The following is a 26,246-nucleotide window of genomic DNA, read 5'->3' on the forward strand; positions in this document are numbered from 1 at the left end:
TTGGATTTTTAAAGGTGCAAGACAGCAAATCACATTTGACCCCTTATGAGACTGTGTTACCTTGGCTCAAGAAACCTAAGTCATAAATCATTTTTTGAAATCAAGTATGTTCCATTTTAGCACCAGCCCTGCTTTACCTCAGGCTTTTGGCCTGAGACTCAGGCTTTTGTGGGATTTCTCAGGTCTGTTTCCAAAACTTCAGCATTTCCAGTGCTATTTGCTCTGAAAGTCACATCGAGTCAAATAGAATAAAAATGAAAAAATGGCTACTTAGGGTGAGAGCAGGCAGATGATGTCTGGAGTTACTTAAAGAAGCAAACTGAGTTCTACTGAGATTTTTTTAAAAATATGAATATAATATAAGGTAACATAATACATCAAAGGGAAATCTAGCAATGAGGCCACGGGGAGCAGCCTGGATAAAATGCCCACGTATTTCTGTTTCCCAAAAGAGGCAGGTGTGGTCAATACTCTCTTTGACTGAGCAGCCCTCATGCTGATGCAGCTTTTCATTGTGAGAGAATGATTTATTGGCAACTCTGAATCCAGTATCATCTTAGTGATATTTAATGTAATAGCCTATGCATAATTTAACAATCACAAGTGCCATTTCTTACATTGTTAAAATTTCTCTGTATGAACACAGAAACTGTGGACCTCCCAAACAGCTTGGCGTTGTGTAACCTATACTGTTTCTTTTTACTTGTTACTGTTTATTATGTATGCTTAAAGGTTTAAAATATCTTTGTGTAAGATTTTGCTGCAAATTCCAGTTTACTGTTAGGAAAAGTATTGCTTCTTTACCAAATGTGCTTTTCAGGAGATCCCACTCTAGAAACATACTTCTTTTTTAAGGACTACTTTTATGAATGTTTTCTTTCAGTTTGAGTTATCTGCACAGGGTGGTTTATGGGATTTGAAGAACTTCCAAAACCCCCTGAAACTCATGTGTAATTCAAACCATCTAACTATAGTAATAATTATTAGGAAAAGATTTAAAAAATCTGTTACCCATAAGTTTCCTGTAGTTTTTTTTACACAGATTTTAAATCTTGAGCAGACATCTCCCAAGTACTTTGCCCACTGTTCAATCAGGATGTAAATTGCCAGTAAGCTGAGAAGGTTGAATTTGTTTCAAACTGGAATTTGCAGCTACTTCTGAGACTGGCTTCTTCTATCCCAGCTTAAACACCCATTATAGCACCAAAAATTTGGCATTTATACTTTTACATTTAGGGTGAACCAGGGTTAAATGGTCTTAAAGGATTGAAGGGTGAACCAGGTCAAAAGGGTGACAGAGGGCCCCTTGGTCTTCCAGTAAGTAAAAAAACCCAACTATTCAATTTCAGTGCAAATCACAAACGTCTCTTTCTACTCCTGATGAACAATACCATACACAGAATAAATATACCATGTTGGGAGCAGAGCATCAGTCTTGTTTTGTTTTGTCCCAAATGTGTGCTATCATCCCAAGTAACATCCTGTACCACCCAATGTTGTCAGGGTTTTTTTGTCGGTGTGTGTCAATTGAGAGTGTTCCATGTCACAAGGATGTCATCACCTCCATTACATTAGTCATGCTGTTATTCAAGTGTTGTATGGTGTTTCCATTAAAAAGGAGTCTTCCCTTTCCCCGTCTCCTCAGTTATTCTTCCTCTTATTGCATTTCTGCAGATCAAATGGAGAAGTCTAATTGAGGAAAGCTAAAAATTGGTTATAGAAATTTAGTTGCTTTTTTTGGTTTTTTTTTCCTGGATTCTTATTTTTTCCTTGTTCTTTGAAAATTCCCATTTTGAGTGGCATGAATTTTGTCTTACAAGTAAAGAACCATAAAAATATGGAAACATCAGAGCTCTTAAAATTTAGATTGATAAAATAGAAAATACTTTATATGTTTCAAAGCATGCTGAAAAGACAGCTTTTTTTTTTTTTCTCAGAAAAGAGTTCGTTTTTCCTCTTTGCTGTTGTTATTGTATGAGGATTGCTCCCAGTGATTACATTGTTAACAGTAAAATGGAGAAAAAAGACTTAGTTTACCCAAAGCAACACAAACCTCTCTGAGTAATATTTTCATGAATTATGTGCAGGGCCTCTGGACAAGGTCAGTGAGAATTTAAATTTATTTTGAGAAAAATAAAAGGTAATTTTCACATTGACAGTTGCATCTCTGTACAGAGTGAGATTTAGGAGGCCTGAGCAGATGCCCTGAAAATGGCTACAAGGTAGAAGAGACTTAGAACGAAACATGCCAGTAGATTTTCCAAATTTACACAGATCTTGTCTTGCTCCTCCTTGCTACTTCTAAATGTCATTTTCAGGGGCAAAGTCCAAGCGTTTGGCGTTCCAAAAAAATGGCTCGTTTTACTGAGTTGGCTGGAGATTTTCGTTGGGTTGTTTGGGGGTTGGTTTGGTTTGCTGTTTTAGGAGGGCGGTGTTCCCCCGGTCGTTCCCTGTGTCCCTGGCAGTGTTGTCGCACACGCCCGGCGCATCCGCGCTCGGCTGCGGCTCTGCTGTTCGCACGGAGCCCACGAGGGGTCCCCCCGTCCCCGGGGATGCTGCGCTCGCCTCCCGGCGTCACCGAGCTCTGAGCCGGGAGCAGCGGGAAAACAGGAAACGTGATTGTCTCCCGGGCCCTTGGAAATGAATGAGGCCATTGTGGTCAGGATCCAGATTTTGTAGGCTGCATAATGCAGTATTCTTGCACTTAAATATTTCCTATCGCAGTTAACACACATTTTTCTTCCTTTGTGTATGCTGTTCGGTATTGTCGCTGTTTACAAATTAGAAAGCACACGAGTAAATCGCAAAGTAAATATTTGTGTGTTCGGGCTCAAAAACACCCTAATATCTGGTGTTTGTAGCACTCCCGTAGCCTGACAATATTCTGCTGTGATATACTTGATGTGAGGGCAGGGTGGGTCAGTGATGTTACACTGAAGCGAGAGCAGAGTCAGGCTCTTGGTGTTGTATGTGAATTTTTAACTAACATGCTGTAGTAATGTGATACCCACTCCAGAACCCTGTCACAGCGTGTGCTGTACGTTTGAATTGTGTTTGTTCATCAGCACCACTTACTAATCTCACGTTCTTGTCATTCGTGTCGTGCCCATCATCCATGTTTCCACCTAACCACACAGGGAGCATCTGGCTTAGACGGAAAGCCAGGAGCCCGGGTGAGTCCCTTGTCTTTCTGTGTCCCCTTCGTCACTGAGTCCGTGTGCTTCCCGGGGCCTCTGCCAGCCAAGCTCGCTCACTGCACGCAGGAGGGAAGGCCAAATCCTGCAGGGGTTTTCCGTGCTGTGTAAGAGGGGGCTTCAAGCACATTCTCTGGGCAATACGTGTGGGAAAGAGAATGTAATTCTCTGTAGAAGGAGCTGTGAACCTCTGAAAAGGCAGCTTAGTTTTGATTTTTTGGTTGAGAACTGCCTTGGTTGGGTTGATAGTTTCCCTGAGTAGGGTTAGGGATTTAGCTTACAGGAGAACGTAGCTGTTCAGTGCTAATATGGAATCAGTGAAGGAGATGCAGATGTGCTGGGGCTCATTTGCAGACACTGTTATATTATTAACATCATAGATGTTAAATCTTTTGCTTTCTTTAACGATAAAGAAAGCTGTGTGGTGGAAGAGTTATAACTCGGAAGTAAGATTCTCATTGATCCCTGCAATAGGTAAGTCCATCTTACAGATGGACATTTCAATTTAAAGAATAATCAATTTTAAAAATAAAACAATAAATAAAAATATTTTTTTACCCTTCCATCTTATTCCAATCTGTTTAAGATCTTTTCAAATCTGTTTGCTTCTATGGATGTAGTGAACAATAAAGAGAAGAAAGACACTCTGCCTTGTCACAGGAGAGGTTATAGGCAGAGTTTTGAAAGCCAAATAAGTTGCATCACAATTAAATCCAGATTTTCAACCAGTGAAGACTGATTCCATGTTAGTTTTTGTGTACAAGACAGCTGTTGAAACTAAAGAGTTGTAACAACAAGCCCTCTCTCTTACCCTCTCTGTTCCTTTTTGTAGGGTTTAGATGGCCCAGTTGGTCCCCATGGCCCTGCAGGTCCCAAAGGAGAGAGAGTGAGTATATGTTCCGTGTGCTTCTCCTTACAAAGTGACTGCCACAATGGAAAAATGTCATATGGGGACTTCATACAATACCTAGACGTTACAGAATCTCACCTGTAGAGGAGCAGCCCAGAACTGTAATGCACTCCATTTACACACTCATTTATCTATTTGAGGTTGACATTGTAACTTATTAACTCCAGGGGAGCTGGTATTTTGAAGTGACTAATGTAAGAAAGTGACTGGACTTTCTAGTTCACAGTGCCACAAACAGAACATGGTTTTCATTGGTTTCATTATGTTGTGTAAATTGAGAGAGCAAACTGATACAAAAGAAGATAATGTGCTCTGATTATGTAAGAATGCAATGGCAGAGAAAATAGTATTTCTCTCCTCTTTTCATCCAGGAAAAAAATCTCCAGCCTCTGTAAACTTCTTTCTTTTGAAGCTTAGAAGATAGGAGCCCTGCTATTTAATTTGAAATATTCACATTAAATTTTCTACACTGGAGATAGGGTAGGAACCCTAATCTTTAACTATGAACCTGTCACCTTTAACAATACAACCATCAACTTACACAACAAACCAGAAGATGATATCCTAACTAAAACCTCCAAGGAATTGAAGTGCAGAACTTTGTCTCTTTGACTTCCTCACTTTAACTAAACAACTGTGCTAAAACAGCTTCAGACTAGCTGTGTTAAGGACACAGCCACATGGCAGAGGTCCAGTTAGCTTCATCTGAGGAAGGTAAGATGCATTTTTACAGATCTGTGTATCGAGGAATAAATACAAGACATGCAGCATAGTCCAAATTAAACTGTACAGTAGGGTGCAGTTACCACTGAGGCTAGTTAAGTGGCTGAAGGACTTGAGTATTTGTTCTGTTTTTCTGGGGGATTACTGATTGAATTCTCTTTTTTCTTCAATTAGGACAAAAATGTATCTCCTGTCAACTCTGTGAAAAGATAATTGAACATCCTCTAATCTTAAATAAATAATTTAGATGAGATATACGTGTAGAAGTATACAAAAATACCATACATTTTTTCTTGAATTGTGAGCTTTTATTTTGAAGGATATGCATGTGTACTACCAGTTGAAATGCCTTTGACTATATAATATAATATAAACTATTCTGCTTGTCTGTGGAAGAGAGCTACCAATATTTTTTCCTTGTGAGGCTATGAAAGGTCTCAAGAAGTCATACAACTGGATCTGGAGTAAGCCCTGCTGCAGCTGCTGAAAAGCAGTAGCTACAAAGAGGGTAGGAATTGCTGTGATGTAAATCAGTAATTGCATGAGCATAGAAGGAGAACCTCACAAAACTAGAAAGATGAAGGTGTACACAAAATTCCTACACACCCTCCATGTTCTGTGCAGCTAAACGAATGGGAGGAAGTTCACAAGACATGGAAGGTTTTTTCCCAGGCAGGCAACCAGCAGGTTTTATTGCTGTAATTGTTCATTTAATTATTCAATAACATTTGGGAGGAGAGGTTGTTTGTGGCATAGTTATGTAACAGGTGCCCAGTGTTGATATATATCTCATTATTTAAACAACAAAACATCCCTTTTTAATGCTGTTTTATAACTTGCCTTTGCAACTGTTGAACTTGTTTATGTGAAAGCAGGAGGGAAACATTTTTTCCTTCAGATTTCAGACTTTCTTTTTAATTAAAACCAGTGCATAGGGCACTTTCACTGAATAGGGCCACATTTTGTCTGTATTGATAAGAAAAACCTTGAGCTATAAATCTGGAAGGGCGTTAGGGCTGTTTTACAGAATAATCATTAATTCATTAGTGCACAGGCTGCATTCAAGGTGATACTGAATTATTACTCTGAGGTAGAACAGACTGTTGCTCAAATCAGGGTGCAAAAATTAATAAATTATTATTTCTTAAAACAGAAAACATCAGATCATCTATATAAAGTCTATTTAGACAGTGACAAGGTAGACTAAGAAAATCATACATGTGGTTTTTTTGCATTTTTTAGTAGAAACTGAAAGAGTAATTAATAAAGTAAATTAATATAATTTATGAGGCTGGTGTCTTAATAGTTCTTATTAATTTTCAGCTATTGGAATACCATTTTGCCAGGTGCTTTGAAAGGTTTTGCTGAGACCATCTTTATTAAATAGTGGAGTAGGTCATAATAGTGCTCTGAATCTGACTATGCACCCATTATTTTCACTTGCTTATTGTCTTAAGAGAGAGTAGAGAACACTGGAAAACAGATAGACATCTTCAGCTACTGCTGGAGAAAGGGGACATGTAAACCTGAAGGGTGATGACAGGCATGATGTATATCCAGCTTTATCCAGCTAAAGGAATCTGAGAGCTGGAAATACACTTTTTTTTTTTTTCTTTTTTCTTTTTTTTTTTTTTTTTTTTTTTTTTTACTGACAAGGACCTGGTTTTCAGCTTGATTTTGGCTTTCAGATGTGTAGCCTGTGCAACACTGTCATCATTACACATAGTTAGTACTAGTAGGTAAAGTGCATTCTCTTTAATTTGGTTGAAGTGTTTCTTACCATGACAGTGTTATGAAAGCTCCCTATCTATCAAAATTTAGCTCATATTTGCCCATGATTCAGGAGACTGAAGTGAAATAGGAGGAAAAAGATAAGTTATGGTTTCTATTTATTAGACAGTGATGGATTGTCTCACAAAAAAAAATAAATTAAGTCTTGAAGTTTGCCAATGTCTGCTACCCTGAAAGAAATTGTGATGGTTGAGGGAAGTATGCTTATGACAGTCCATCTATCTCATGTAATCTGTGAACATTCAGGACCTCATCTGATGTTCCAAACATGTTTCAGCATATGCTTTGTATTGGAGGCAAGAAATTCTGAGATACAGTTCTCCAAATATATTCTTACATAACAGATGAGATTATTTCCTAGACTGATACATTCAGTATCTTTATGTCTACCATATGTTTAGCAATGTTATAAGCCTATCTGGAGAGGACTTTGTACAATCATCTTGCTGTTGAAGATTAAAGAAAAAAAAAGATGCTTAACTAGTCTTGGCATATTTCAAATATGATCGAAGAGTTTTGTAGCTCTTACCAATGCGGGTCAGCACATTAGTTTCTTCTTAGCAGAAAGCTTTAAAGCTGCAAGGGATTTACTGTTTTGAAAATCACCTCTTACTTCCCAATATCTCCTATTGTCCTGCCAGGGGATCCTGCCTAAATGTTGCTCTGAAATTAGCAGGAGAGTAACAGAATCCAGAAAGACCTGACATTGCACATCCCATTATCCCTAGACTAAAGCAAGTGCCCACAAAAGAAAATTATAATGTATTTAAAACAGACCAAATGTCAGTTACTCTGGCAAGTTCCTTATTGCTGGGACTATTCAACCACAGGTTAAGGTCCATTTGTTCTGGTGCCTGCCTTTTTGTATAACTCAGTCAATGAAATTTAGACATAGCCTGTTTTCAGAGCATGCCAAGTACTTGGCTGTTCCAGTGATCACCACTATTAATTAGGTACACATCTACATCTATGTCTTGTGCTTTTAATGATAGAGTTATTAATGGATTAATAATAAGTAGTAAATAACGGAGGATGTTGTACAGAGAATTATCTCAGAGCGTAAGTGCAGCAGATGCTGGGATGACACACAGAACTTCTGCACACCAAGAGCCTTGCACCAAACCCTGTGTTAGAGTGTGTTCAGCAGAGGGGGTGACAAAAGGGATCCAGGTCACCCTGCATCACAAATCCAGAGTAGGAGCTTTGGAAACTGGAGGTGGTCAGGATTTTTTCCTTTTATTTCATCAGTACTTTGAGCAGTTTAGTGCTCTCCAGAGAGAAATGCTTTTCTGATGGATTTAATCCAGAAGAACACCACAGTCTGAAACAAGACTGCTTTCCGCACCCCTTCTTCCCAGCCCAGACTCCCTACCAAGCTAACAGGGACCTGTGCTTGTAGTTACAAGCTACAAGCTACAGGCTAGTCCTGACTGGCTTGGGAAGCTTAACTTCATGTCAATCTTGGTAAAAAACAATTGGAGAGCAAAGGTGATTGTTACTGACAGCTTGAAATTTGTCACCTTGAAATTCCTTTCCATTTGGAAAAGTTTACCCTGTATTAAGCTTGCAAAATGACCTTGGCAGCACCCCTCTGGAGACTGGTCATTTTTCCATGGATTTTAGTGCAGAATGAGATCAGACTTCTGGAGTAATCTCTGTACTTGTTTGTCTTGCATATTATTACAGTTGTTTTGATTTTAATAAACCAGGGTATTTAAATCACTTATCTAGAATCCAACAGAGGATTTAGCAACACAGCATACTGCATAGGATAATGTTCACAATGTCACTGTTAATAGCATTGCCTACTTAAATCAAGCTTTGACTGACACGTTATTTTTGCCTGTCACTGTGTTGCATCTCAGCTGCTATGTATATATACAGCTTGATGCTGTATATCCTCAGTTTTCCTTACAACTTTGGATTTTTACTGGGAGCAACATTAAGCTGTTAAAAGCTTAAACTTGACACTCTTGCATGTTCAGTTGAAACGTATTTTCAGTTACCAATAAATTTAAAAATGAATGTGATATCATATGCCTAAAAAGTAATTTTGCCTAGAAAGTAACACACGCCTTCTCTTTCCCCCTTAAACATTTAATAAAAATAAATGAGCTTGGATATTTCCCACTCAAAATACTTAGGAATGCATAAACTTTAACCTAAAGCACTTGGTAAAGATAATTTCTAAGATAGCCAATGTTTTTGTTTGCTTGTTCTGTAATCTTTTCTTAGGGTGAGAAGGGAACTGTAGGTGACCCTGGACCCAGAGGACCATACGGCTTGCCTGTAAGTTGCACAGAGTTTGTACACACTGCACTTTTCATCCCTCCCTGATTAAACCTCCTGTGCTTTATGGCTGATTCTCACCTACCAGCAGAATTACCTGCAAGAGGCAGAGATTGATAATAAACCCTGACAGTGCAAGGTCAATGGTCTGTATCACACTCTTGGTTTTTACCCATGCACATAAGAAACCAGACCTGACATGAACCAGCAAGAGAGAGGAGATGCAGAATGCAGGTGCTCCTGGTTCAGCAGCCTTTGGCCATCAGCTGCCAGGGGTCCATGTAAGAGTGCCAGGAGTTCAGGAGGAGCTGTGGAAAGCTGTGGATTTCTTAATGTCAGTAAGCTGCTTGGATTTCCATACTGCAAGGTTTCTTCGCCATTATGTTTTTGGTTTTCTGTTACTTCAGAGACCTGTTTTGCTTTCATTTCTGTGCCATCTACTCAGGAGCAATGTGAGAATTTCATTGTTGCTCATTTGTAGGCAGAAATTATTTGGTTTAAATCAGTAATTTTAATTATGTTACCTGTTTCTAAAATATGAGGGGGATCTTTCTTTGGTCTGACAAGGATACCCCCAGTAAAGTCAGTTGACTTTCCCTGTTTACACTGCTAATGACTGGATCGGGTGTTGGATCAGGTGTGTACATATACACATGTCTGTTCTGTCCTTAGACACAAGGAAAATCATGTAAATGTGTCTGGCCAGGCACAACCAGCCTTTCCAGGAGGCTTTTAGTGTTTCCATACCCTCTCCAGTCTAATCTGTTTGATTAATTAATTTAAGCTGGAATACAGACCTGTGGTTTAATTGGATTCATTTAATTGGATCAGGAGTCAGTGACTGGAGACAGTTTTCAGGCTCCATGGACTGCTAAATTAACTTGCCCCGCTTTTTTATGTCAGGGTCACTTTTGTGAGTTACATTTAAAAAAAGAGTCCTATCTCTGTTTCCCACTCCTGTGAACTAAAAATAAAATTTTAGAGGTTTTTCCTGTATTTTTAGCTTGCTCCTGGAATCTGCCTGCAAACAAGAATTTACAGTCAAGCAAAATTTTGCAGCCAGGTTATCAGTTCATGGAAGTGTTAAACATGGGCAGCAGTGCCCTTGTCTGAGGGAAGCTAATGCAGTTCCTGTGGTTCTTTGGCAGGGCAAGGACGGCGAGCCTGGCCTTGATGTAAGTAATGTGTGTGACCACGGCACTCTCAGGGGTTGGTAAGAGTCTGCCAAGAAATCCCTTGTGGAGCACAACACCTCTGCTGCTCTTCAGTGTGCATGCAGTACCTGCAGAGAGTGTGCTGAATGCTGCGCTGGCTCTTTCTGTGTGGCAAAGAGGACAAAGATTGTGCAATGTACAGCCCTTATCGACAGACACCACCAGATACTAGTGCATAGTAATACAAGTACTTGGTCCTTTGGATGTCAGTAGGCTGAAAATATGCTTGCTAAGAAAATATTCAGATGACTCATTTGTAGAAAAACAAGGAGTCACTTAGCACTTAGTTAACTAGATTTACTCTAATTAAAGAGAATAATTCCGTAGCCTGTAAGGGATGTGTTTCAAAACATAGGCTTTTTCCTTGGCATGCTAAAAAGACTTACTGGAAGTCTTTTTCTGTAGTTCTACACTGAAACCGCTAACTTGGAGGAGTCTTTTTCATCATGCACATATACTATATAGCCTGGATGATTGCTGGTTTGAATGGTATGATTTCTTTCTGTAGCTGCCAAAATGTCTCTACCAAACTCTGTGGCTTGTTTGTGTGTCTGTGCATGTGTCCACACATAACGCACATATAGGTACAGAGCATGAAATCATCTAAGTTTTCCAAGAGTATTTGAAAACTTAATCTGCATGTTAATAAAAGTCAACCCGTCTTTGTTCATTTTGTTTTTATAGGGTTTCCCTGGTCCTCGAGGAGAAAAGGGTGATATAGGAGAAAAGGGAGAAAAGGTGACCACAGTGTTACTGACTGTTGCTTGATGCCTCAGCTAATCAGTTCTGCTGTCTTTATGCTCTAAATTGTCCCGCTAGAACTTTTCTTTTACTGTGTGCCAAAAGACAAGTCACAGATACATGCTAGAGCAAAGCCATGAAAAACCACAAAAAATGTATGTACAGGACCGGAAATATCAACATGTCCCAAAGCACAGCTTTTTTTTTTTAGGCTCACTTTCTCCAATCTGTCTTGCACATGTTGAAAGTCCTGAAATATTTAATGCAGACATTAGTCATTGTGGTACTGATTTTGTACTGAAGAGCCCAGCTCTGTTCCCTGTCAGAATTTGCAGAGTAATGGTTTGTCCTGTACATGCGTGCCTGTACATGCTACCTGTCCCACACCAAGTGACCAAGACAGGAACTGTCGGAATATATATTTTTGGCAACATTTTATTTGCAATTAAGGACTTTGTGATACTTGTGGATTGAAATTGAATCATGTGCTCTACCATTCGGGTAAACCAGCTAAACTGTGAAGTTAGCAGAAACAGCCTGACTTTATTTTCAGTGTCCAGACACAGTGACTTGGAAATCTGTTTAGTAAAAATGCAGGACTTAATGTGTATAGAGAAACTTCATGAGCAAGCCTTTGCCATTTCTATCCAACAGAAATCCCAGTTGCTAAAATTGCTGAATTAGAACTCGCACCAAGCCACTTAATGTAGAAGTCCATACATGCAGCAGATGATTTTTCTAGGTCAGACAAATGTTTTTGTCAAGCTGACATAAGCAGGGTTAGGCTAGATTAATTTTTATTATGGTGTCCTAAAGAAGAAGCAGGGCTAGTAAGTCACCATGGGTGTTGGAATTCATCTCCATTTCTTAACATGGTTATGCAAAACACTTGCCAAGAATGCACTGAAAAGGGTGTTATGAAATACAACAATTCCCAAGAATGCATTGAAAAGGGTATGATGAAATTCATCCTTCCCTTTTGTCTCTTGGTATATTGCTCTTTCTTTTGAGCTCAGAGATCACTGGTAAGGTACTGATTTTGCAGAACAGCAGTTGTTTAAGCAGGTGCTCCATGAATATTATAAAGGCAGTGTTTGACCTGGCAGAGTAATCACAATGAATGGTGAGCCCTTGCTTGCTGTCCGAGTACTGGTCTGTCTGCCATGAGTGAACAGCTTTTCTCCTTGAGAGCAGCTATCAGTCGAGAGGTGTAGCAGATAGCTGCCAGCTCAGAGAGGTGATGGTCAAAATGCTCTTTGTGCTATGTGGGAGTTACAGCAAGTGCCAAATTGAATAAGTTAACAGTGTGCTCTCACCCTGGGATACATTGAAGGGTTGTGTCTAGATAATAAAAAGAGTAACGATGCCTCTATCTATTCCAGTGAGGTTTCTTGAATAATGCAGATGGTCTTTTGAGCCTCACAGCTCAAGAAAAAATGGGAGAGTAAGAAGGTTACCAAGCTGGCAGGGCTCTGGGGTAAGCACAGCAGGTAGCAGAGGTTGGAGGAGGTGGACTGACTTAGTCTGATAATGTAGAGGCCAAACTACTTGAAAGGGGAGATTAAAAGATGATAGAGCAAAACTCCTCTGGGTAATGGCAAATGGGGAAATGCAGGACCACAAGCTGCTCTTGAGAGGTTCAGAGCAATTGTTCACGAGGAGGACAGCACAGCACTGGGACAGTGAGTGCAGGGAGGAGGCTGAACCACTGCCCAAGGAGCACTGCAGAACCTGGTCTGGTCTGACCTGCCCTAGGGTCATCATCCTGCTCACAATGGGAATCTTAGGCAACCTCCAGAACTCCCATTCAGCCAGACTTTCTGAGTCTAGCAATGTCCAGCTAGAGCAGATAAGCAGGCAAATTTCAGCCACCAGAGGTCCAGAAGGTTTCTGGAAGAAAAGATGGAAAGCTGGTAAAAAGTTTGCTTATGCAGCTATAATGTGAAAATAGAACAGATGAGATTCAGCACTCAGGATGTAAAATGTTTTAATGTTCCAGAATCTAATGTGCTGCTTTTAGATATTAGTCTGTGTTTCCCAGGGACTGATAAGATAAGTCAAATATAGGATGTTCAGTTGCAAGAGAGTGAGGGAATTGTATGTGGGAGTGGTGTGTGGCACAGCTACACTCTTTTCGGAGTTGTGATTTAGGCTGCCTGTGGAGACTTGTTCTCTTGGGCTGCAGGACACATCTCCTAGGAACTCTGGTTCCTAAAAATTCGTGGGAAGGCAAACCCCATTTCCTGAGAAGAATGCATGGGATAAAGTAGTTCGCAACTCTGATACATGTCTCAAAAAATACAGTTTTGTGGACTTCTAGAAAGAGGATTGACAGGAAGTCTGTAGGGCAAAAATGGAGATCAAATACCTGCCTTAAAAATTTCCAGAGTATTTAAGGAAAACTAGGAGGTGAAGGAAGGCCTTTCCCAGTGAAGAGTCAGGGAAGATATAGCTGAGACCTCTGTGGAAGATGCTTCCATTGCACAGTTTAAACACATTTTTCCCATAAAAAAGGGAATATTTAAATCATGCAAGCAAACTTATTTCACCCAAATTACTTCAGCTGCATCAATAGTTCCTTTTCCAAATAGAAAGCTGACTCTCAAAAGATACAATGTAATGCAATTAATCCAAGTTCTTATTATAATAAGTCCTCTGTGTTCGTGGCTTTCCATTTGTAAATTACTAATTATCTATGGCCAAACTGATGTAACAGCACCCATTTCAACAGATAAACAATTTCTGTAATAACAGATGAACAAGTTGACCATCTACCTTATGATTTCCTGATTTTTTAAGTATTCCTATTGGCTATTGGTCTGACATCAAGCAGATTGAGATTAGTGAGTTTCTAGTTAAGGAAGTCAAATTTCACTGCAAAAATACTTATCATTATGAACATTCTAAAGAGAACTAGTAACACTTTTTTCATAGACATGCGGGGAATAAATCTTTACTTCTTAAGTTTGAGGTGAGGCCTAGACCACTAATCTGTATTTTAGCCCATCAGTAGTTCTGCTACAGTGAGAGCAAGTCAGTGTTTGCATTACATCTTCTTGACATGGGTGTAAACATATTTTAAAAAATGTTCCAGCTGTAATTACTCATATAAAATTATAGTCCAGGAGCATCACAAAACAGGCTCATATTTTCAAGTCGTGTGAACAGAAAAAAAAATTCTTTCAAAAATGAATAAGCTTTAACAAAAGTTAGAGATTGTGTTGTGGTGAAGGGACGAATGTGGTCCCTGGTCCCAGATGCACAGCTGTGACTGTTATTAATTTTGACAGAGGAGTTTGAACAGAGGATGAAAAAGCATAATCCTTTTCCCCTACACTCTGCATAGATGAAAATCTGTGCATGTGAGGATTGCAGATTGTTCCAACCATAGTGATGTTGCAGAAGTGCCACAATTTTTTTATTTCTCTAGGCACTGAGGAAGGACAGAAAGGAATTTTTTTTTTAATCCTCATCAGATGTAGAATCCCCATAACTCCTGTGGGTTTCTGTAGTTCAGGATAAGGAGTAAAGATCAAACACTAAGAAGAATGAACTCAGTCTGTGGAAAAAGTAGTAAACTAACCAGGAAATTCAGATGTTTTCTACACAGATGACTGGTGCATTGGTTTGGATAAGATCATAGATCTACCTGCAAAACTGGAAGATGAAAATACTTACCAGCTGGCTCGTAAAACAAGAAGTTAAAGAAATAAAAATCCTAGCGATGTGAAAGAGTCAGAATCCAAACTGTACTGTTCACTTTTGGAATCCTTTTTGGAGTATGCTTTGTGCTTGCATACACTCATTGCAAATATATTGGTGCTCCATTGAGCACAAATAGCACGAAATTTGACCCTAAGCTGTTGCATTTCTCTGCTGCGTTGTCATCTTTGTAGGTTTAAGATGGAAATGTAGCCAATTTATGGTTCTTGTCTTGTGAGGATTTTTTTACATGACAATCTTATTATTTGGTAAGGACTGGTGATGTTTGGGTTGCTGTTTTTCCAGATATTATCCTGTGACCTTTTGGCACACAGAAAAGATAGACAAGTAACTTTGCTTCTATCATGACATGGGTGCAGTATGTTTTGCTCATGGAACATTTTGTTTCATTTGAATGTGTCAAGTATGCTGTTATATTAAATGACTAGTGTACTTTCCTTCCTTTTTATAATACTATTTATATACACTTTTTTATGTGTAAAAATTATTTTTCTCTATTGTTAATGGATTAAGTCTTTCTGTACTGGTGTGGAACAAGTTGAATATCTATTTAATCTGCTTCACCAAAATCCATCTGTCTTTCCAAAGGGGCATTCCTTCCTTCTCCTTCTACCCTCATTCCTTACAATTCCTCTGTCTTTTTTACCCTTTTCCTCACAAATTAAATCCTCCCAATAGCCACAATCTCACTTGCTGGTTCTCCAATGTTATACTAATTTTCCTATGACTATTTTTCCCATTTCTTTGTGATATCCTGATTTACTCATCCTTCCTATCCCATTTTTTACAATCCTAGTCCAATTTGTTAATTTTTTTTAAGTGATCCCTTTTTGATTTTTGTGAAATTGAGAGCAACCTGAAACTCATTTACCATTGTGATCAACTGGTGTGAAATCAATTATAAAATGAACTCTCTAAACATCTGATACTGCTTGAAGGTGAGGTATCTTTGCAGGTAGCTTTGTTGAGGAGAATCAACTAATTTCCATGAGAATTAAAACATTGGAAGTTTTGCATTTGAAAAGAAAACTCAGTGGGAAATCGAAGGACTGAATTCTGGTAAAACAAATAGATGCAATGTTACCGGCAGCAGAGAGAATATTTGAATGCTGAAATGCTTAAATAGATAACCTAATTATCACTTCTGATTGCTTTATGATACCAAGACAATATGAAATTGTTGGAAGTGTTATAGCACCTCTCCATCAAGCAGTTCGAGTGTTTTGATTCCTGTAACAGGGTTTGAAATGGTCATGTTGTATTTGGAGTGACAGCAGTGCACCCTCAGTGATATCTGTGGGTTTCTATGGACACCACAGAGAACAGGATTTGTTCCAAACTCTCACCAGAGTGCAAAGGGTCAGTTAGCAAAGGATGCTCCCAGTCAGGTTCACCCTTGATGTGACACCCTGGAAGCTGATGGAATTCAGTCAGTCAACCCTGTGAAGCATCTGTGCCACAGGTCTTTTATCAAAAGACTCTGCTGATGGATTCTCGTCTGCCAAAGTTACTTCTGACTAGTGGCAAACCCTCTGGGAGGCTGACAAGTTCAGCATAGTGAGCATACACCCTTCAGTGCCAGTACATATCAAAATAGGAGACCTCTTATTTTAGACTGCAGATTGGGGGATTTGCAGATTTGCCTCTGTCTCAATAAATCAATGATTTCAAGCCTTGTTCTAGGTTTCAAAACATTCATAATACTGAGATGAGATACCAACACAAACTAATAGAGACTGATTGCAGTTCTTGTTTGTGATCATATAATTTATTTTTCCACATAATGCACCATCCAAACCAGAACACAGTGGTAAGTGTCCTTTCAGCTCTCCATTGGCTTAAAAAGAAAAAACCCAAACCTTTAAACCCAATCTTTCCTTCTTTTTTTTTTTTTCCAAAAGAATGAAACTTGTTTTATCCAAACCATTGTATCCACAGGGGGAAAAGGGAAAGAAAGGCAAAAAAGGGCCTAAAGGGGAGAAAGGAGAACAGGGTGCTCCTGGATTAGATGCACCTTGCCCATTGGTACGTCTCACTTGTGTATTGGAAGATCAGTCATCCTGCTGTAAACTGATGGAATAAGAAATGAGGGGAGAGGAACAAGCACCAGCTACTGTGTAACCTGTTTTGTTAACACAGCTTCAGCTCAAGTGCAACTTCTGGAGCAGACTTTATTTGTAAACCTCCTAATTTGGTTTAAAGCACCAGACTTATGACCTTCAGGCTAAGTTGTGAGGTTTTGATGGTGGGTTGATTTTTTTTTTTTTTTTCATTTTTTCTGCAAATACATTGGAAACGAACCAAATTTGGAATGTGTCAGAATCAGTGCTCCACAGGTTTAAACCATAAGCAGTTAGCTTGTTCATCTTGCCTCTCTGTTTTTGCTTTTTTTTTTTTTCTACTCCATTTAAGTCAATACTGAAGGCATTTCCTTGACAGTAACATTGCAAGTTAATCTTTACAAACAGGGATTCCGTGGAATTAAGGGGGAAAAAGGGGAGCCAGGCCAGCCTGGCCTGGATGGGCTGGATGCCCCTTGCCAATTGGTACAGTATTTCTCTTTCCTACCAACCCTGCATGCAGTTCCTTTGTTTGCAGTCGAGCCATTCTCAGTGTAAAGTAATGTTTTTCTGAGCTGACTTTAATTTTTCACATAACACATGCATGTGCACGATCAAACCAGCTGCTTCAAGTGATCATAACTGCAATGAGAGAACACACATTTTTGTTGACACCTTAAGCTTAACTCTCAGCAATTTGCTCCCACATCCCATATCAATTTATAAGTTTGTGTCCTTCCTACATTTTTCCTGAGAATCGTTGGTTTGTTACTTTCCTTGCAAAATACCCATTGCCTTACTGACCCTGAACCCAAGTAGAAATCCAACACAACCTTCACCTCTAATCAAGTCTGATGACTTCTGTCTGCACTGCTCACTTCCACATCCTGGCCTGTCCCATAGCTACTCTGCACCTTGGTCTTCCTTCCAAATCCATGCCATCTTAGGGGCATGTTTTCACAGTTTGGCCCAAATGAGAGTCACAAACAGAAGGATGTAAATGCTGTTTCTAAAAATCAAGGTTTCTGGTTAGCCACGCTGGAGCTTGGCTTCCAGACCATCCACAAGTAATGTTTGTGGTGTCTGGCCTGTTCATCAGAATATTCAAACACATCTGGAAATAAAAGCTTACCTGATGTTTCTAAGAATATAACGGTCTGCAGCCCAAACCCTCACTGTCTTTGTTATTTAATGTCTTCAATTTAATGGTCTTACCCTTGGAACTTACCTTCCTGGAATACACACACCACTCCCCACCCTATGCTAGCATGAATTCAAGTTCCCACCTATACTAAAATGCTACTTCTTGACCTTCTCCCTTGTACCAATCTGGCAACAGTGATTTTTATTTAGTGGTGAAGTAAGTTGAACACTTCCATTTAAGAAAGAAAACCCCAAATGCATAGTAGATACACATTTCCTAAATAGACAAAGAGGATTTTCTTTTTAATTGTTCACAGTAAAATTTGATCTGCATGTTCTGCTATTGTTTGGTGGTTAAGCACGGTTCTCTGAAATGAATGTTAAATTAAGTAAGTTTTATTTTGACTATAGCACTTCTAATTTGAAGTCAATTGCTTTTTAATTGTAAATACATAGTCCATTAAGATTATTCCATAGTCCATACTGTTTGCTTCCAGTTAATGGTAACCATATCTCATAATTTGTTGGGGATAATCAAGCATGCTTTTGTAATTTAAAAACATTTCTCTGTCTCTGTATTATCATTTGTATCTGAAGATTCACTAACAATCATTGATGGATAAAAAATATTCTGTTCATAGCTAATTGTTAGAATAAGTTGTCTAGCACGCAGCACTGTCTGCTGTTTAGTCAGCAAGTCATTCACATCAAACCACATGCAAGTATATTCAAGAATCTGTATTAACCATTATCTTCACACGTAGGTTAACATTAAGTATTGGTATTCTAAATTCTATGAAATGTAAAGGCCTGATTTTTTTCTGCTTATGCATAGTCTAGTTACATTGTATGTGCTCCTAATTCTGAACATATAACTCCCTGAATAAACCCTGGACAGCCATGTAAATTGGAATTACATCCATGGAAACCAGTATGACTCTGGTCAAAAGCTGGCCCTGATCTTACTGGATGCATGGAGATACATGAAGGTAGGATAGCAAGAGAAAAGAAAAGGAGCAACTCTCACTAACATGAGAAGAAATTAGATGGCCATATTGTCCAAGCACTGACATAATCAGGGTGCTGTACTGCCCTGCTCCCACTGCAGATGTTTTCTTCCACTGTGGCACTCAAGGCATGTTCAGGCCTTAAGATTTCACTTCTTCATTCAAAAACTGATACTGAAAGTGAAAAGAAAAGATCCTACTCCCATTTGAGTCTTGCTGTCTTATCACAGGGTGACTTTTGTATGGGGACCCATAAAACATAATACTCTCCAGATAAAAGTGATAGTACTTTTTTCTCACTGATCTTGTACACTTAGCTACAGATTATAATAATCTGTGAATAAAACAGATTATATTTAAAATAGCATGTAGCCTGAGCTCTAGCAGCAATAAGAAACTGATGAAGAAGTTCCAATGATTTAGAGAAAAACAAATCTTTCTAGCAGAGAAGTGCATGTATGTGTTTACAGTGTAAACCTTCTCACCTTTGGCTTTTCTTTCACTTTGAGAATAAGAAAGGAAAGAAGTTAACTGGTAGCTACTTTTTAGATAGAAAGTCAAAACTGCTTCAGCGGTTCTAACAGACATTGATGAAATATCTGTTCTGTCAAACTTACTTATGCTTTTTCTTTTCTTTTCTTTTCTTTTCTTTTCTTTTCTTTTCTTTTCTTTTCTTTTCTTTTCTTTTCTTTTCTTTTCTTTTCTTTTCTTTTCTTTTCTTTTCTTTTCTTTTCTTTTCTTTTCTTTTCTTTTCTTTTCTTTTCTTTTCTTTTCTTTTCTTTTCTTTTCTTTTCTTTTCTTTTCTTTTCTTTTCTTTTCTTTTCTTTTCTTTTCTTTTTTTTTTTTTCTTTTACTCCTCTTGAAACAGGGTCCTGATGGATTACCCATGCCTGGCTGTTGGCAAAAGGTAGGATGGGCAGAGACTTTTCTTTTCAGGAGCAGTATGTCCTTAGCACACAGAAATGCCTGTCACAATCGTACTGAGCAGTATCAAGATACACCTCAGAGCCCCCTAGACAGACATATCCAGCAATGCAAGATCAGACTCTGCATGACAGTAGTTCAGGTCATACGTTGTAATTTATGTAGAATAATTCATTGAGGCAGCAGTACTGTAGAAATAGTTGGTGTTAGTTTCCTGGAAAATCCAAGACTTTTCTTCTTTTGTGTGGAGACTCACACATCCTTTGGTTTCTGGAGATGATCAGTGTTTCCTATTCATTATAAAAGCTCATGGATGGGGCATTTTTGTCAAGTATTTCTGTCCATCTATTATTATATTGGTTTTCTGGGGTACTGAGAAGGACGATGTATCCTCACCTTTTTTTTTGTCTTACTTTTCTATTCCTCAGTAAATCCCCTTGGTTTTGTGTTTTATGGCAATATTGACTGGGGACATTATTTTAGTGAGGATTTAACCTAGAGAGTGCTTGATTTAAAAACATGGCCTTCAGAATAATATAGTTGGAGGGATACTGGCGTATAATATATCAGAAAATATTAAGCATAAGTGAAATCCCAGGTGCATTATCTCTGAAGAATAGTTGGTGCTGAGGAAATAACTATCCATATTAGCAACTCTGTATAAGTAACTCTATGTACAAGTAATAGATGTCTGAAATACCTTACTAATTTGATTAATCTATCTCTTTTTGTCTCTGCAGTGATGAATCTAACCAAGCATGAAGTTGTGTATATAGTGCTCCACTTTTTTTATTTATAGTTGAGAACTGAAAATTTGATTTTACAAGTCTGAGATACGTTTACATGTAGCAGCTTCTACTTGTTTGCAGTAGTCCATACATACATCTTTTTTTCACCTACATCTGTAGTTAGATGATACAATAACTGCAGGATAAACCTGCAAAGATTGTCTCTCTAATGAGAGTGATCAATCTCAAAACAATGATCAATAATAGAAATTAATATTTCTGTAAATTCTTACGTTTTGGCTTGTGGATGTGCATGGACAATGAGTGCCATGAATTAGTTTACAAGAAATTATGACCAAATAAGAGCAAAATGCTATGAAATGTACTGTACCAGCTGCTGTTGGAGTTTACTGACTTGGCTTCCATCTCCATCTTAAACGCATCACTGATTCATGACACCACATCTGCTCATATGAACTAAAAGCATGAGTTTGTGTGCCACACCTGCTTGCTGTGTGGTCGTGAGTGGTTGTGCACAGTGACCTTTGATTCCAGCTTCTGAGTCATTTCCTTTTGTCATCTCAAGGGGGTCACACCATGGCTCATTGCTAAAAAGAGATAAACCAGAGGAGCATAAAAAGAGGCCTTGAATTTTTGGGGGATAGCATTCCAGCTGCAGGTGGATTCCAGTCTTGCGGGATACTTGGCCCCTTTGATCAAGGAGGGTCCTGCCTGTTGATCAGCATCAGTTTTGCCTTGCACTGCTCACGGTGGTGAAGACATTCACGGTAGGCCCTGTCGAGTCCTTAATCAAGAGGGGCAGAATGTTGAAGAAGAATCCAGACTTCTTTGTGGGTTGTTTGAAGAGGTTCCAGAGGTGCTGTGGGGATCATTTCATGGCAGACACCATCTGAGACCAGAAGCTTCTCAACCTCACTCGAAGATGGACAGAGTGTATATACTCTGCATATTGTATTTTGGGACTGCTGGAGGTGAAAGCACTCTTGAAGTGGGGATGAATCAGGTTGTCCTCCAGAGGAGGACAGCAATGAAACTGACCTATCATGGTGTGGTTTTCAGGTTATTCACTTTAAATTACACATAACTAGCTGAACTTCGCTACAGGATTTTGGAAGCAATGGTTTGTTTTGTTTCCTTTTCCTGTTACTGTTGCCATAAAGAATGCATTTTGATAATCTATTCTACATTTGTGATGACGGCATTGAAGAAAATACTTTCAAGCCACATATTCATCTTGTTTCAGTATTAACAGTTTTTATTTCAGAGTCTTTGAAGCCTTTAAGTCTAGAAAAGAAAGATTTATTTTTGTGTTTCACAGAATGATGTATTCACCTTGTTCCTTCTGTGTTGTTATGGTGATTTTAGTGGACACTATTGCTCAAAAAACATTGGGGAGAAACAGTTCTCTGTGATTATCACTGCACGCTTGTCACCATGCTCCACTGTTAAATGTGTTGATTTTTCTCTCTGTTCAGATGGCTTTCTAGAGAAACTTTTCCTTCTCCGCTTTTTTTTCATTGCTAGAAATACGTAATTTGTGCACATTTGTAGTTTTGCCACGAGGTATTTTTTACAACTTTGAGTCTTCATATGGTGCACTGAAGTTAGTTTGAGAGATTAATTTATGAGAAATGGTGCCGTATTCGGTAGATGGAAATTCTTTTTATATCACTTCTGTTCCTAATGTATATAGCAGGATCATCCCTAACGTTTTTAGTGATTTTTGGAGAGTTGTCTTTCATATGTAGACCAGAACTAAAGTTGAAGAAGACAGCTTATCTCCATTCACATGAAGGCACCTTATGCCCTTCTTGGAACACACATTTTTCCGTGCTCCATCGTTTCTAAATCATGTGAAGATGGGGTCACACTTTTTCTATTGCTTCATGATCTCAGATCAATGGAAATGCTACTATAATGGAAGGTTTCTCTTTGATGAATCTTTATTGTCATTTTGGTATATTGCAGTCAAACACAGGTTTTCATTGAGGAAAACCCAGATTTTTAAAGCGAAAAGTCAATTTAGTGGCCTCCGATTAGTAGTATCTTACTAATAAAAGACAAAAACCTGACACTATACACTGAATACATACGTGTTTTTACCACTCAATTCAGAGTATTTACATGCAAAATCAAGTAAGATGTTTATTATCTGGCTAGGTGATTTAGCAACTCCATATTGAGACTGTCCACAAACACAACTCATTTAAGGAATAGCAACAAGACAAATAATGTCATAAGCACTTTCTTTTTCTTATTTTAAATTTGTGTACCTATATTTTTTAACTGCCCTCCTATCATCCATTTCTATATGCACCAGTAAAGCTAGCAGAGCTTGGAGCCATGGTTTTGTCATTCAGGAAATAATTACAGGCAATACTGTTAAATTTAATCAAAACTCAATTCGTCTTTAACTCTCTGACACTGAGACCCTACTGAAGAAACACTTAAGTACCTTCATTTGCTTTCTTTTCTGTCATGTAAATTAATTTCTTTATTAAATTTCCAGCAGGTAGGAATATTTCTTTTTTTTCCAAATTATCTTACTTGGCTTTTTTAGTCTTTGTGTTGTTCAATATCAAGAAGTGTTCGTTCCTTTTAAATGACCATGAGTGAGCAGTAGATAAACAATTAATTTGAAAGGTTTAACTATATACCTAGATTTGGCATTAATATTTGCATATCAGATTGAATTGAAATGAACTTAACCAAATCTAGAAAAGTTGCATGGTCACAAGAAAAAAAAACTTGATTTAGTATTTCATCAAGAAAAGCACCCTGTGAAGACTTGCAACATGTTTATTTTGTTCAAGAAGCAACTATTTCTGGTGCTAGTATATCTTTTTCCTTTTGATGGCAAAGCTACAGTTTGAACTGCCAGTGTGTTGTATCTTTAAGTGTCAGCTTTCCAGATAGGTATGATTTGTTTTGTTTAGTTTGTGACAGGAACAGTAGTTCCTCTACCAGTCTTTTCAGTTGTAGAAATGTGTAGTGGTACACAGTTTTTATATCCCTGACTTTTTCAGGTATGATTAATCCTTGTTTCTTTGAGAGTTTTCAGTATTTGTTTCATATGAAGTTTTGTAATTATCTGTTACTCTAGTGCATTAAAGCCACATAGTGCAGAAGTCCTGCTACAGAGGCCACAAATCTTTTAAGCACTGTATGGAATACGTCTGACATACATGGTCCTTGTCTTCATAGTCATAGGCTAACTATGAGAAAGCTTTCTTGCAGGATACTTTGGACAACAATTTTTTTCCCTGAGATAAAGCATGAGATGTTAAATCACAGAGCAGTGATACAATGTATTTTTGATTTATCTTTATTTATTGCTGGTCGTGGTGCCATATTCTGATAGTGTAGAAAAGCAGAATGATACTCTTCATCCAGCCGTTCTTATAGTCTGTGTTGTAATTAGTATGAGTGAGTTTCAGAATGATCAAATCCATATATCTGCACATGTGTGAAGTATAGAGTTGGAAAAAGAATAATTCTTAAGATTGATGTACAGTGTGGGAAGTTAGCATTGGCTCCAATGGGATGGCACCCGTGGATGGGGGTGCGTGTGATCACCAGTGACATGGTTATGCCACCAGCGAGACAAAGCAACCCCAAATGACACCAGCAGACCTTTGGTCCTCGTGGGAGGTTGGTGCTTATAAGGCTGGGGGTGTGCCAGGGCATATGGCTGGGTTCCTAGATCCCCATGGGGTGTGGAGACAGTTGTCCCACTGACCACCCCAGAAATGGGATCGTAAACCTGTGCAAGGCTCCCCTGGCTGTGCCTTCCCAAACCCAGCAAGGACCAGGGGACAGAGATGCATCCTCTCCTTGCAAAGCTCTTTGAGACATGCAGGAGGAGAGACCCAGGTGGTGTGCTTTGTAACAAGGGGAATAATTCCACCCTCAGCTGTGGGGTTTTGCCTAAATCTGGACTACTTCAGCGAGAATTGCAGAGATACTGACACCCTGTTTATTGAAAGTGATGAAGAGGTTCAAGGCATGCAGAAGTTGACCCTGCCCTTCAAATTTCCTGATCTCTGCTGCTTGACCATCTTAAATTACATTTTTAAATCTCTGTATTTTACCTAATGAATTCCCTAAATTTTCACACTAAAGACTCACACAAAACATATCTGCAAAGTCAAAAGGAAGTCTAATTTGTAGTCGTTGCAAAAATTCTATTTCAGTGACTGGAATTAAAACTAACACTGTTGCGTTTTGGGATTTTTTTCCTGCATTCTAGGGGATTTTTTTCTTTTCTGCAATTTGTTTTTATGGATGTCAATGTTGCTGTAATGTACAAATGAAGGTTTTCTTGCACCCTCTGTTATTGAAGTATTTTATGTGGTGGTTGGATTCATTAAATGCAGTTAGTAACAAGTGCCTGCCACCATCATTTCTGAAAAAGATACTCTACAGAACGAGAGGAGTTTGTATTTTAAAAGGGATTTGGAGTGTTGTTTTTGTTTCATTTTGTTTTTAAATGCATCCAATTATCAATGCTGCTTGGAAATTGAATTTTCTTTGAAAGCAGGGGGCCTTAACTTAACCTGGGACCGTTAGTGTTTTACTTGTTTCTATTTAAAAAAGAAATTGTATGAATTTCCCAGATCCCATTGGTACTTGCACACTTCTCTGAAGTATTATGGAGAGTTGGGTTGGTGGAAGAATGTTTTACATATTGTTAACATATATGTGGATATTCTTATATTATTGTACATGTTTGGGAAAATATCACACAACTTTAAAGATGTTGCTAAGATGTATGTATCTGACTTTTTCCTTTGGAAAATATTATATATTTTTATTTGTATTTTTTACTTTTTTAAGTTCATCTGTATGTGCCGTTATTTTTGTATTGCAAATGGTCTCATAAATGAAGTAGAAGAGATAAAAATACAAAGTAATTTGGCAAGGATGTCAATGCTTGGGGGGGGACATATGTGGATCAGCATCATATTATCAATACTAGGAATATTTTGAGTGTCTTAGCACTGTACATATGTCACAAGACCTCTTTTGATGAGTAGTGTAAAGAACTGCAAGGTTTTAATCACACATTTTAGTTTGTTATTATTTACCACTTTCTTGTGGCCACTGGTCTTGACTTAATTGAACTCGATCAAACAGCATGCTTTTGTTTTTATTATTAAAATTTCTCTTTGTTTTTTCAGTTCAATATTGTTTTGTTTTCTTTCAGTTTTATACTTCAGGTTTTGTTTCTTGCTTGTGAGAAGTTGATCTTCAGAATTATTTTTACACTATTTATGATTTATTTTCATAATGTAAAAAGTGTGTAATTATTAAAATATTAATCCAACCATTGGTGCTGATTTTGAATAGTTATAAAGCTCTTGATGTTGGTGCAAAAAGGTGTTCTAGTCTGTCTGGATTGGAAAACGTGTGTGCTGCTTTGTGCCAACCTGGAGTTTGAAGTCTGGAGCAAGCTGTGTCAGACATTCACACAAAAATTAGGACCTCTGCCACGTGTTCCATTTTCTTGCAGTGTGCAATAAGAATACTCACTTTCTTCTTCTTCATGTGTCTTTCCCCTTCAAAGCAGTGTCTCTTGTGTTATCTTCTCTAAACAGGCAGCCCTGGCTGTGGGAATCCACAAATTATGTAAGGAAGAAGCTTTGCTGCAAGGCTTGGAGCTGTTCCTCACTCTGGGAAAGTTGCAGGGACCAGTGTATTAACCAGAAGTTGGAACTAGGCAAGTTCAGAGGCACCCTGGGATCTAAAGAAATAAAGCTGAAAAATCACCAGTCTCCC

The 26,246-nt window shown here is 38.4% G+C and overlaps 1 protein-coding gene across 3 annotated transcripts in view; it reads left to right on the forward strand.

The window, feature by feature from the left end:
* The window catches only part of COL25A1 (collagen type XXV alpha 1 chain), a 302,634-nt gene extending 276,981 nt beyond the window's left edge, over positions 1-25,653 (forward strand). For all 3 annotated transcript variants that reach the window (XM_063423866.1, XM_063423864.1, XM_063423865.1), the window contains 8 exons: positions 1,237-1,317; positions 3,138-3,173; positions 4,027-4,080; positions 8,854-8,907; positions 10,056-10,082; positions 10,806-10,859; positions 16,524-16,610; positions 19,664-25,653. In XM_063423866.1, the coding sequence (XP_063279936.1) occupies positions 1,237-1,317; positions 3,138-3,173; positions 4,027-4,080; positions 8,854-8,907; positions 10,056-10,082; positions 10,806-10,859; positions 16,524-16,610; positions 19,664-19,897 (627 nt within the window). In that variant the 3' untranslated portion in view covers positions 19,898-25,653. The remainder of the gene's footprint in view (positions 1-1,236; positions 1,318-3,137; positions 3,174-4,026; positions 4,081-8,853; positions 8,908-10,055; positions 10,083-10,805; positions 10,860-16,523; positions 16,611-19,663) is intronic.
* Positions 25,654-26,246: the final 593 nt, after the last annotated feature.

Source organism: Prinia subflava, chromosome Z, assembly GCF_021018805.1.
Source record: "Prinia subflava isolate CZ2003 ecotype Zambia chromosome Z, Cam_Psub_1.2, whole genome shotgun sequence".
Taxonomy (NCBI): domain Eukaryota; kingdom Metazoa; phylum Chordata; class Aves; order Passeriformes; family Cisticolidae; genus Prinia; species Prinia subflava.